Source organism: Pundamilia nyererei, unplaced genomic scaffold (assembly GCF_000239375.1).
Source record: "Pundamilia nyererei isolate P.nyererei 1_Seehausen unplaced genomic scaffold, PunNye1.0 scaffold00033, whole genome shotgun sequence".
Classification (NCBI taxonomy): Eukaryota; Metazoa; Chordata; class Actinopteri; order Cichliformes; family Cichlidae; genus Pundamilia; species Pundamilia nyererei.
The window spans coordinates 2,153,264-2,165,710 of NW_005187434.1; the positions used below are offsets into that span (position 1 = coordinate 2,153,264).

The window sequence follows — 12,447 nt, forward strand, 5'->3', positions numbered from 1 at the left end:
GGATGGATGGATGGATGGACAATGGTGCTTAGCACTGATACCTCAAGGCAAGAACAGTCATGAGTTTGACTACATCATCTGGGTGGGGTTGGGTTAATTAGTGCTTCTTAATTGCCCAAATGTGTAAGTCTGAATGGTTGTCTGTCGCTCTGTGTTAGCCCTGTGTCAGGGTGGCAGCTTGCTCAGGGTGTACCCTGCCTGTTGCCCTATTTTAGCTGGGATAGGCTCCAGCCCCCAGTGACCCTGATAAGCAGAAGAGAATGAACATTCGCATGTTAGCAATATAGATAGCAGCCTTTACACCCTCAGAGATGATAGCATGGCTGTTTCAGTCACCATTTTGATATTTTCTAATGTTATTTATACATTGGTGTGGTGAGAAACTTACCTTGAGTACAGACTGTATTTGCATGTATGCGTGACTATACCTTTCTGTTTCTCATCAACAGGGATACTGCAAGTACTCTATTTTGTTTTATGGCTACTACAACAACGAACGAAACATTGGCGTGCTGAAGTTCAGACTCCCTCTGTCATACCTGCTCACTGGTGTTGGAATATTTGGATACAGCCTAATGGTTGTCATTAGAACGTAGGCAAGACATATGCGGGCATTCAGATGAAAATCATGTAGAAGTTTTTTGTTTTTTTTTTAGGGTTTCTTTATCATTTCTTTTTGTTTGTCTCTTCAGGATGGCTCGTAATGCAAATGAGGGAGGAGATGGGGGTGATGAAGGAGAGTTCACCTTCAGCTGGAAGATGTTCACCAGCTGGGACTACCTCATAGGAAACCCCGAAACTGCAGATAATAAGTACGCCTCCATAACCACCAGCTTTAAGGTTAGCGTGTGTGTGTGCATGTTGGAGGATTTTCAGAAGGAAGTTTTCATATGTGGTGTAAATAAAATAGGTCCATGTTGGGCATGTCATTCCTGCTGCCAGCAAACACATCCCACTTGTTAATTTGCCACTGATTTCTCCATCCCCTATAGTGTTACAGCGAAGAGAGAGGTGCAAGCATAATGTACTCCACGTCAACATTTTCATATGCTGAGCCCCAATTTAAGATGGTTAATCATAAAAATCGACTTAATAAGGAAAGTGGGGAAAACTGTCCTGGCGCCATTTGCAGGGAGATTTAAACTTCTGAAATGTGAAGGTGCTAAATTGTGTAACTTGAAACTGAAAGAGATTTTAAGTGCTTCTTTATTTGTAATGCAGGAGTCCATTGTAGATGAAAAGGAGAACCAGAAGGATGAAAACATCCATCTCCAACGTTTCCTCAGGATTCTGGCAAATATTATGATCCTGTGCTGTCTCGGTGGCAGCGGTTATCTCATCTACTTTGTGGTGAAACGTTCTCAGGATTTTGCTAAGATGGATCCAGCGTCTCTCACGTGGTTTCAAAAGAACGAGGCAGGTTTACACTGAGCACATGGTGTTCTTTTCCGACACAAGGAGCGATGAAAAGTTGAGATAGTTGAGGCTTGAAAAAATAAATGTTTACATTCTCTCTTGTCTTTTGTATCAGGTGGAGTTTGTGATGTCTCTATTGGGACTAGTGTGTCCTCCACTGTTTGAAACCATTGCAGAGTTGGAAGATTATCATCCCCGTATTGCCCTTAAGTGGCAGCTGGGGAGAATTTTCGCCCTCTTCCTGGGAAATCTTTACACCTTCCTCTTTGCTCTCTTTGATGAAGTTAATGACAAGGTATGGCTGATGTGCCTTCATGCATTAGTTACAGTTGCATTTATACACTGATGTGAAAAGTAATGTACACTGCAGAAGTCTTGGTTTTTTGCACATTTGTCACACATGTTTAGACACATTTATGAGGACAGAAAATTGACATGCCACTATACGTGTGTTGACCAACAGTCACTTGGGGACAAAATGTGCGTCCCCACAACGTTGAAGGCACTTTTGATGCTCGAAACGTGGTTTTAGTGTCAGGGTTACAATTAGGTCATGGTTAGGTTTAGGCTGAGGATTAAGGTTAGGCATTCATTTATTGATGATGACGGTTAGGGTAAGCGGCTAGGGAAAGCATTATGTCAATTAGATATCCTTGCTAAGATATGAAAATGAGTGTGTGTGTTTGTGTGTATGTGTGTGTGTGTGAAATATTGCCCTCTAAACCTCATAGCCGGTTATGCAGGTTTTGTTTTCCTCAGTCAGATCCTGGCTACTGTTCCTGTGTTTGTGCTAAATTAAGCGACAGTGGTATCGGACCTTTAACTCACATCTTAAGCAGAAAATAAACAGTCCTTCCCAAATTCCCAATAATCAGTTATTTTTAAAAACCTGGAAACTACATTTATGTGTGTATGAAATATGCTACATGAACACTGACACCTTAATTTTTCTTTGATCCATTAAATGTTTTTCAGCTGGAAACGGAGCAGGAGCTCAAGAATGCCACTGAATGGGCTATACATGAGTACAATGCCAACTACAGCTCCTACTACAACACGACGGATGTGCCTCCACTGGTCGTGAACCCTGCAGATGCTGTCAGAGGACCTTGTTGGGAGACTGCAGTGGGAATAGTTAGTAGAAGCTTTATGTATAACAGTGCTGAGGGAAACACGTTACAAAGTACTGCATTAGTGTAATTACACTAAATTGTCTGTAACACAATAATCACATCACAGTTACTCATAGAATCACCGGTCACAATTTGTGTTGCACAAGTTCATTAATAACCTGCATAGTTAAAAAATAAATCTCCAAACTGGTCTATTTATCTATGCTAGTGCAGTGATCAGTGCAACATTGTTTCAATTTGGTATGGGTCATAGACTCTACATATGTTCTGCCCATGATGCTGACTAATTTCATTACATGTAAATGTTCCATGTAATCTTGTTACATAGGTACATTATAAAATGTGAATTTTCTGATCAAACAAAACTTATTTGATTGGTATATATTTAGTTCATACCAAGCATATTCCCTTAAAAATTAAGTTTTTGAATAAATAAACATTTGATTTTAAGTATTTGGGGACAACATCACAATTCTTTCTTTTCTTTATGTCTTTACTTTACCTTGCAGGAATTTGTGAAACTTATCGTATCAGACATGCAGGTAACCTTTTTGACTATCTTGATCGGTGACTTTGCGCGAGCTATCATTGTTCGCTTCCTCAACTACTGCTGGTGCTGGGACCTGGAGGCCGGATTCGTGAGTACTCCTAATTGTGTGTCAGTGGGTCACAGTGTCCCGTGCCCTTAACATATGTCCATCTTAGTTTGTTTGACTGAAATAATGTCGTGCTCATCAGCAATGTTTGCAGGGAACAGGCCTCAGCAGGCCTCAAAACTGATTGTTGCTCAATTGCCGTTAACACAATTAAAATAAATAAATAAATAAAACGTTTAAGTCTGCACTTGCACCACTTGTCTCAAGTCCTGCATGGGAATTTAAGGTGATTGTGTCAGTTTAAGTAGTGGTTATGTCATTATCATTCAGGTATTACTGAACACATGAACAGAGGAGGAGGTGCAGACGTTCTGCTTTAATTCAAGGGTTTACCACCGCAGTTCCTAATGCATCTACATAAACCTGATACTTTGCAATGACATCTGGCAAGACAGGTGATCCTGAACATAGAATGAAACAGGACACTACAATGAGAACTTAATTACAGAGTGAAAGAGAGAGAGAGCAACAAATGCAAAGTGTATTGACCTGCTGTTTATTAATTCAGGAGTACATGCAAATCATGTTGTTTGTGTGTTTATTCCAGCCATCATATGCAGAGTTTGACATCAGTGGGAATGTGCTGGGGCTTATCTTCAATCAAGGAATGATATGGTGAATTACTTCATCGATGATTTTATTTTCTGACTCCTTTCTGCTTCACTGGAGATTCTCTAATGAGATGAATGGCTCACTAATAAGCTTCCCTCTGCTGAAACACAGCTCACGTTTCTTTGATCCGCCTATCATTAATGCAGCAATCACAAAATCTCTAATAACACTAATTACACTATTCAGTGGCTGATTAGTTTGAAATTGCATCGTGATCTTTTTCCTTTTTGAACAGTGTTGCTTAATATGTTGTTTTTCTTAGGATGGGAGCATTTTACGCTCCAGGTCTGGTGGGTCTGAATGTGCTGCGTCTCCTGACGTCGATGTACTTCCAGTGCTGGGCAGTGATGGCCTGTAATGTTCCTCACGAGCGAGTTTTCAAGGCATCGAGGTCCAACAACTTCTACATGGGCCTGCTGCTCCTCGTGCTCTTCCTTAGCTTGCTTCCTGTCGTTTACACGATAATGACCCTGCCCCCGTCCTTCGACTGTGGTCCATTCAGGTCAGTATGAGGTTAAAATAAGAGATCTAAGGTGGTGCATGAATATCTTTTTTCTTTTTCTGCAGATTTACATTTTTTATTCGGTTAATAATCTGCATGAACAAGCTTATTCAGATTCACTAGATGATCATTAACATAATTATTAGAGTCAACAATAATGATAACAGTAACAATATCCCCCCAGTGGTCAGGACAGGATGTACGATGTGGTTATGGAGACTATAACACAGGATTTACCAGCTTTCATAGGGACCATTTTTACATATGCCACCAATCCTGGACTCATCATGCCTGCCGTCCTCCTCATGGTGTAAGTATAATTTAAATAATAAGTCAAACATGGCTTCTGTACCTGCTAAATGAAGATACATTTTTACATTTTGTGTGTTTTTAAGCGTGCATGATAAATGTAAGAAAACAAATGAAACCTTTTGTGCACTGCTAATATATTTAAGGTTGCCTACACAATCTTATTATTTATTTAGAAAAACAAATTGTGTGCATTTCAGTTGTCTCTATCTTAATGAATACTGATAATGCGGTGATGTTACCCATACACTGTCTTTTTTGACACTACCACACAGTGGCAGCAAAAGTCAGCCTTTCTTGGAGGAGTACAGTGAAAATGTGGGCCATGATAATCGGAGGGTAGTCTTGGTTGGTCTCTATGGAATGTGTTTGTCAGATACTCACCCAGATTAGGATCTGAAGAATTCAGAGAGTTTAAGGTGTCCATCTGTTCCTGATTTTGTGGTGTGGCGGATCACATTGTCCTAACTGAGTGGCACTGATTTTGAAGAATTCACTTTAGCCCCACATCACAACAAGAGTCCCCTCAAGGTGCTTTATATTGGAAGGTAAAAACCCTACGATAATACAGAGAAAATCCCAACTATCAGATGACCCCTTATGAACAGGCAATGGACAGGAAAAACTCCCTTATAACAGGAAGAAACCTTGGGCAGAACCAGACTTAATGAGGGGCGGCCATCTGCCGCAACCGACTGGGGATGAGGGCAGGGAAAGAGGACAAAAGCAGTACCAGTGGCATCTATAGTTGTGGTGAAGATGTGGTCAAGTAAGCAAACACATTTTACAGTTAACAAACAATCTCTTTTCTTAATAAATTTAATTACTGTGGTCAGCTGGCAGGTCTAGTTTCTGTACAGGTGCTCCTAAAGAAAGGACCAGCTTTAATCCTCCATTTAAATTTAAATCCACAAATAAAACATGTGTGCTGTCCTGTGGATATTTTTTGTTAGTCTTTATCCTTGTTATGGCTCTTAATGGGGAAAACGCATGCTTGTGAATATTTTTGTGGTAGTTGCCGTACAAACATCTCTGTCATCTCTTCTCACAAGCAACAAGTTTCCCTGCAGACAAACCCAACCTAGCTTTCTTGCTTTTTACACCTGGCTCAGTATTTTGAATTTTCCATTCTTCCATTTGTTTTTGTGGCCTACCCCGTGGCAGGTGGCTACAGTGGATACTTTTTGTGCTGTCTTTCTCATATGCATGTAGCTGGCCTGAGCCCTGGAGTGGTATATCTAAGCAGGCAGCTTAAGTTTCAGGAGGCTATTCATTAGCTGCTTTTCAGTGTAGTGGCATTTTATTTGCTCACCCTAAGCTTTCTGGCAAGAAAACCAGTGTTTGCGAACAGTGTTTTGTTTCCACTCTGACATTATCACATTACGTTTGGGTAGATAACAAAGAGCAGATAAGCTACCTGTGCAGCTTATGAATTTAACAACAGTTCTTTTAAACTTGTAACTGATGAGGCGAAGTAACACACGTCATGGCACCCAGACAAAATATAAATTTGCCTAAAATTTCCATGATCAGTGCATGTACATAAACACAGAACAAAATGACAGAACAATATGATCTAGCACTGTGTGCAAAGCCTGACTGTAATCTAATCCATCTGCAGTGGCACAGTAAAAGACTTATACTGTGTAACAGGTTGGCCATCTACTACCTTAACACAGTGTCAAAGGGATACCAACAGGCAAACCTGGACCTTAAAAAGAAGATGAAAATGGTCAGTATGAATTTCTCTTAATTTCCCATATTTAAGCAAAAGTTCAAGATTAGATTCAAATCAAATGACTGTCGGGTTTGTTGGTCATCACTTCAGGCCCGAGACGAGGAGAAGAACCGCAGGAACAACAAGGACAGCACTAATCAAGTAATGAAAGACTTGGAGGACCTTCTGCCAAATAAATCTCTAATACCGCCTCCCACTGAGGAAGAGCCGCCTCATGGTACACTCACATACAGCTTCAGCTGCATATACTGTAGGATAATTAACACCCCACTGACCTGACCATGTTTTCCAACTCTCAATCTGTCTTTTTAGATATTGTAATTGAGAAGGGAGGCAAGTATACCAAAATGAAGCCAGGATCAGCGGGGAAAGGGGTCAACCTGCAAAAGGAGGTGTCACTGGCTGCCACAAACCCCAGAGGGCCAGTAGCCCATCCTCCTCGGGCACGGGGAGGGCCTCCTGGACATCTCAGGGGCCCTCTACCTGGGCCTGGCAGAGGGAGAGGTCGGGGCGCTCCTCCGAGGACATAAGAAGCATGATTCACAGTTACAGATATCTGCTAGGATGGCTCCAGCTGCATATGGAGGAGGAATCAATTTGGGGTTTACTGCAATGATGCAAATGAACACAAATTTCATAACATCATTTCTTATTGGAATTTTATTATATGAATGAAAAGCATTCAATTAGTATTTTCAACATGGTAGATGAGACATCAGTCATACCTAACACTGGAAAAAGTCTGTAGTTACTGCAGCGACTCAGTTAAAAGATACAGAAATGGTGTGTTATCTGTGTCAGTAGTATTACAACTGCAAAAATGTCAACAAACTCTATGTCTCAGCAACTTCTACCAAGGACTCGGCTTTTTTTCCTGTTTACTACAGTGGAATCAGTCTACAGTTTACTGCTGATCTATACAGACGACTGATTTCATGTGGAAATCCCTGTACATAGTTTTTAAAGTGACTTTCTAATTTTTTGCATGACATCTATTAAAATGTTCTATTTATGAAAAATTGCCATTTACGGTGTAACTAAACTATCAAACACACGAGAAGCAAAACTTCAAAGAACAATCTGTTTACAAACCTGTACACTAGAGGACCACCATAGATAAAAGTCATGTAACCCTGGCGGTATATGACAAAAATAAAGAAAGTCTGTGCAGAAAATGGAATAAATATTCACAAAGTGGCTACAAAACATGCAGGTGCAGCATGATCTAATGATCTGACTCTGGCTGATGGTTTAAACAGGAGAAATGTAGACTGGCAGTATCATGAGCTCTTCTGTGATATTCTGATTGTGACTGCCTTGATTTCAGTATACTCCTGCAGTGCATATTCCCCCCTGAAATAAGAAAAACAAGCACTACTGATTAAAAAGAGAAAGAGTTTACTAGTCAAGTTGCAGTGCATTGTTACAAAGTCTCAAAGCAACGATTACGTAGTTGTTTGATGGACATTAATGCAGCAAATGTAAAGGTTAATTTCCTTAGATTTCAAAATGGCAACACTCACAGTTCTCTCCCATTCCCAGACATCTTGAAGCCACCAAATGGACACTGAATACTCATGGCATTGTAGCAGTTCACCCTAGAATTAAAGCAGCATTAGTTTCACCTTATTCCTTAAAAACAGGCATACAATAGTAGTAGCTGCACTATTCCAAAGTCTAATGGGACTTTAAGAGAGGCTTCAGTTATCATGCTCTGTGCAAAGGATGTGATCCATACCAGACCATGCCGGCTTGCAGAGCAGAGGAGACTGTAAGGGCTTTGTTGATGTCATTAGTGAAGACTCCTGCTGCCAACCCGTATTGTGTGGCATTGGCTCTCTCGATGACTTCACTTATGCTGCGGAAACACATAATCTGCTGCACCGGGCCAAATATCTGCAAGAGGATGGTAGAGAAATCTTACAAAAGCAAAAAAATGAGCAGTAGAATTAGACTACGTATTTTAATATGTGCTCCACCGTTGGGGGTGTGAGTACCTCTTCTTTAGCGATACGCATATGGTCTCTGACATTTGAGAACACGGTGGGTTGGATGAAAAGTCCCTGCTGACCCCCTGGAGAGCCACCGCACTCCAGAGTTGCACCTTCTCTCTTCCCGCTTTCTATTAGCTCCATTATCTTATTAAACTGCTTCTGGTCGATCTGAGGAAAAAAATAAACAAAGCTCATATTATTCTGACCTGTCTGACTTGTTAGTTGGTGTAACAGTATTCAGGCCACAGTATACCTGTGGTCCCTGGTCCACGCCTGGCAAGAGTGGGTTTCCCAGGACTTTGGATCTGGCTTTCTCTACACTGCGGCGGACAAATTCCTCGTAGATTGGTTCCTCTACAAACACCCTGGATCCTGCCAGACAGCACTGGCCCTGATTGAAGAACAGACCACTGTGTGCCTGCTCCACTGCGTACTCTACTGCAAGACATATACACAGAAAAGCCACCTTTAACTGCTGGTAGTTGGCAGATTTCTTTTTAACAACAGATGCCCTGTGTGACACGACCCCAAAGGGATTCTTCTACTCCCAGGTTCAAACGAGGGATCATTCACTTGTTAGGGAAAACCACTAAAGTAAGATAATACTACTACAAGATATATCATATAAAGATATCAAATCTAAAAGAAAGATTTATACACCACAAGTGTGACTTAATATGGTGCTGCACTTTATTTGTTCAATTCAGAAATGGTTAGACACGGTAAAGGTATAAAAGAATATGACATTTAAAGAGAGAAATATGACGTAATCAAGTGAAAAAAGGTCCCACTCACAGTCACAGTCTGCAAAGACAATATTGGGATTTTTTCCACCAAGTTCCAGTGTGACTCTCTTCAGGTTGCTTTCACCTGCAGCCTTCTGGATGAGTTTTCCAACCTGGCAACCAGTGACAACCATGTGAGCCGCATGGTTACAGTAAAGGAGTTCATTTGTACATGAGTGAAATGCACAAAACCAGAAGAGAGCAAGCTGTTCACACAGACACACTGTGCTGAGATTTATACTAACAGCAGTAGATCCGGTAAAGGCTACTTTGTCTATATCCATGTGGTGAGAAATGGCACACCCTGCTGTCTGACCATAACCAGGCAACACATTAACCACTCCAGGAGGAAACCCAGCCTGAACACAGAGAGTTGAAAAGAGAGCCACTCAGTCATCTTCTTTCAGTAAGAAATGGACTTGCACCAGTTTTTGCACTTATATTATTGCATAAGATTGTTGTGGGTGATTAGTAATTTGAATCTAACTACCTCTTTGATGAGTGCAGCCATATGCAGAGCTGATAAAGGGGTCTGTTCAGCTGGCTTGATGACTACAGTGTTCCCACAGCACAGAGCAGGAGCAATCTTCCACACGAACATCATCAGCGGGAAGTTCCACTGAATGCCAAAGTGCAAACTCAATTTTCAGTTTTCGCTTCATGAGACTTTTTGGTTTAAAAGATTTATGTGATAATGAATGTGACACAATCAGAACCAATCAACAAATTATCTCAGGTTCAGCTAAAAAACAGGTTAAAACATTTTTTCACCACATTCAGGACCATTACTTTACTCCACAGGTGGCTGCATGTAAACACAGAAAAAACACAAAAACTTGGTAACATAACAGTTGAATGTTTGCCATCCTTTAGTGTTTATTTCACTTACAGGAATGATCTGACCACATACTCCAATGGGCTCATGCCGTGTGTAGGTAAAATATTCTCCATCTAAAAAAGAAAAAAAGAAAAAACACACACAGTTCATTTATTATAGCACTGAATGCATCCAGTTTTTGTTGTGCTGATGGTTTCAAATATGGAAACACGTATAACCTCTGATCTAAATCAAAAAAACGAATTTAACTCACCTACGGGGATGGTTTTTCCGTGAATCTTGTCTGCCCAGCCGCTGTAATATCTCAAGGTCTTGATTGTAGCCATCAGATCTACAAAATATGCCACGAGGAAAACTTTGCCACAGTTTAGAGCTTCTAGTGTCTGGAAAACAAGAAAAAAAAGCACACACAGCGTCATTATAATCCAGTCGTGATGTTTTGTGGAGCAACATTTACTGATGATTTACTTCAGGTACGTGTATGTGTGTTTCTCACCGCTAGCAAGAGCCGGTCTCGCTCCACCAAGTCGGCAAGTCTGTTAAGTAAATGGCCTCGGTCTGAGGCATCCATGGATCTCCACGGTGATCCCATCTGGAAAGCAGCTCTGGCACTCCTCACTGCCTTGTCTACATCGTCCTGTTATTAGCACAAGTTAAGGAGGTTTCCACCACAATCACGCCAGATCAAGTTTATGTGTTTACTTGAAAAATTTGCTTTAAGGAGATTCCCAATCTACACAGCATACAACACGTTAGACGTTGTACAAAAAAGTGCTCACAATGTAATTCATAATAATGCTCCATAAACATTCAAAATTTTTCTTGTAAAGCTTTAAAAAAGCACGTCTAACTTACTAGCGACGTGTAAAATACTCACTGAGTCGGCCTCCTCCACTTCACACAGCAGCTTCTTGGTGGTGGGATTATACACAGGAATCTTTCTGCCACTGCATGACTCATGCCACTCGTTACCGATGAACACCTGATGGTGAAAGATAGAGACAAAGATTGTGTGATATATCCCCCTCACTCTTTGACTTTACAGTGATAAGCACACAGTGTAGGGTATCATCTCTGAATGCTGTTCCAGGTAATTACTGCATCCTAACTGATAAAGGACTGGTAAATATTTCCTATATTCAAATTATTTCATCTTATAAATATGCTTTGCGTCTTGGCTTGCGGCTTACCTTAGTGTAAACAATTTGGGGGTTTGCAATTGGAGTGGGCAGTGCATTTGTCTCCAATCCATCTGCATTCTGGGAATTGTGGTCCTGGTGGTTGAACCCATTGCCAGACTGATGTTCATAACCATTGGCTGGCTGGGAGCTCAAGCTGTAATTTTTTCTTTCTGAAAAAACAAAAAACAGAAATGGAACACAATGTTGTTCAAGTCTCTTTGTCTGATTAGGTGTGTGAATACACAGATACATACACACACACGTGATTGCGAAAGCTAACATTTGGGTCACTGAGTGAGGATAGTAACCCTGTGCACACGATGCTATCCCAACCCAGTGGAGTAAATAGAAACTGTGCCAAATTAGTTATTGGCATTGTCAGATTTTTAAACCGGATGGTCAAGGGTCATGACCACGCACTGACATGGTTTGCTGGCTCAGAAGAATGGACTAGACCTTAATTAAACTGAGAGAATCTGAGAACATCAAGTGCTGTGCCAGGGCAAAATATGAGCAGAGGTGCATTTCACTGTAATTGCTGAAAAACCTGATCATGCATGGGCTCATATGGAAGAAACAAGTTTAATTAAGGCATTGTGGATTTCTGTGTCAGATAAAAGACAGTTTGAATATGTTACTATATCACTTGTATAATTTTGTAGAGAAGACAGACAATAGATTATGTATACATAACTATGTGTCAATATAGCACTTACAGACTTTTAAATCTGGCAAATTAAGCCTATTACTTTTGAACATTTATGTCTGTCACAATAATAAAAATAATGATAATAATTATTTTTATTTTTATTATTATAAAAGCACTTTTATCTGGTCTTTCAACAAACATTAGAAAATGGTTGTGGAATTACATTAAAAAATTGTGCTACCTGTGGGTGATGCTGATGCAGTTCCCCCCGACTGGTGTATTCCCACTCCGATCACAGGCATGTTGCAGCTGCTCTCTCCTTCCTCTCGGTGTCAGCTGACCGGAGAGTCTCCGAGCTTCTTTATATACTTTCAGCTCTCAGCGTCAGAAAGCAGAAATGCGCAGGATTGCGCGCTGCCACAGAAGGATTTCTCCTGGGTCATTTGAGGGTCTGCCTGCACGTGCAAATAACCATTAAAATGGACCCAATCCCAGTTTACCTCATGTGTCCCAGGAGGCGGCAAGCTCACTAATCATCTGACGTGACAATGGAAGTACAGTATGGTTAGACACATTTTTAATTATTAGCCATTTTTGCAATCAGCGGGAATTTATCAACTTGACAGTGTTTAAA

The 12,447-nt window shown here is 40.8% G+C and overlaps 2 protein-coding genes across 2 annotated transcripts in view; one reads left to right on the plus strand and one right to left on the minus strand.

The window, feature by feature from the left end:
- Positions 1-6,896, plus strand: part of tmc2b (transmembrane channel-like 2b) — a 12,379-nt gene extending 5,483 nt beyond the window's left edge. The window contains exons 7-18 of the mRNA XM_005729621.1: positions 450-592; positions 693-840; positions 1,222-1,416; positions 1,532-1,711; positions 2,392-2,550; positions 3,059-3,187; positions 3,753-3,820; positions 4,080-4,319; positions 4,504-4,629; positions 6,282-6,360; positions 6,457-6,583; positions 6,679-6,896. Coding sequence (XP_005729678.1) covers positions 450-592; positions 693-840; positions 1,222-1,416; positions 1,532-1,711; positions 2,392-2,550; positions 3,059-3,187; positions 3,753-3,820; positions 4,080-4,319; positions 4,504-4,629; positions 6,282-6,360; positions 6,457-6,583; positions 6,679-6,896 — 1,812 coding nt within the window. The remainder of the gene's footprint in view (positions 1-449; positions 593-692; positions 841-1,221; positions 1,417-1,531; positions 1,712-2,391; positions 2,551-3,058; positions 3,188-3,752; positions 3,821-4,079; positions 4,320-4,503; positions 4,630-6,281; positions 6,361-6,456; positions 6,584-6,678) is intronic.
- A 329-nt stretch (positions 6,897-7,225) lies between these two features.
- LOC102197559 (retinal dehydrogenase 1) lies at positions 7,226-12,201 on the minus strand. The gene is made up of 14 exons (XM_005729472.1): positions 12,055-12,201; positions 11,174-11,334; positions 10,861-10,965; positions 10,480-10,620; positions 10,237-10,366; positions 10,035-10,096; positions 9,636-9,764; positions 9,391-9,504; positions 9,156-9,258; positions 8,614-8,798; positions 8,364-8,528; positions 8,105-8,262; positions 7,890-7,964; positions 7,226-7,719 (listed from the first exon to the last, which is right to left on the minus strand). Exons 1-14 carry the CDS (start codon positions 12,113-12,115, stop codon positions 7,647-7,649), a joined length of 1,662 nt encoding a protein of 553 aa, XP_005729529.1. The 5' UTR covers positions 12,116-12,201; the 3' UTR covers positions 7,226-7,646.
- Between the last annotated feature and the right edge of the window lie 246 nt (positions 12,202-12,447).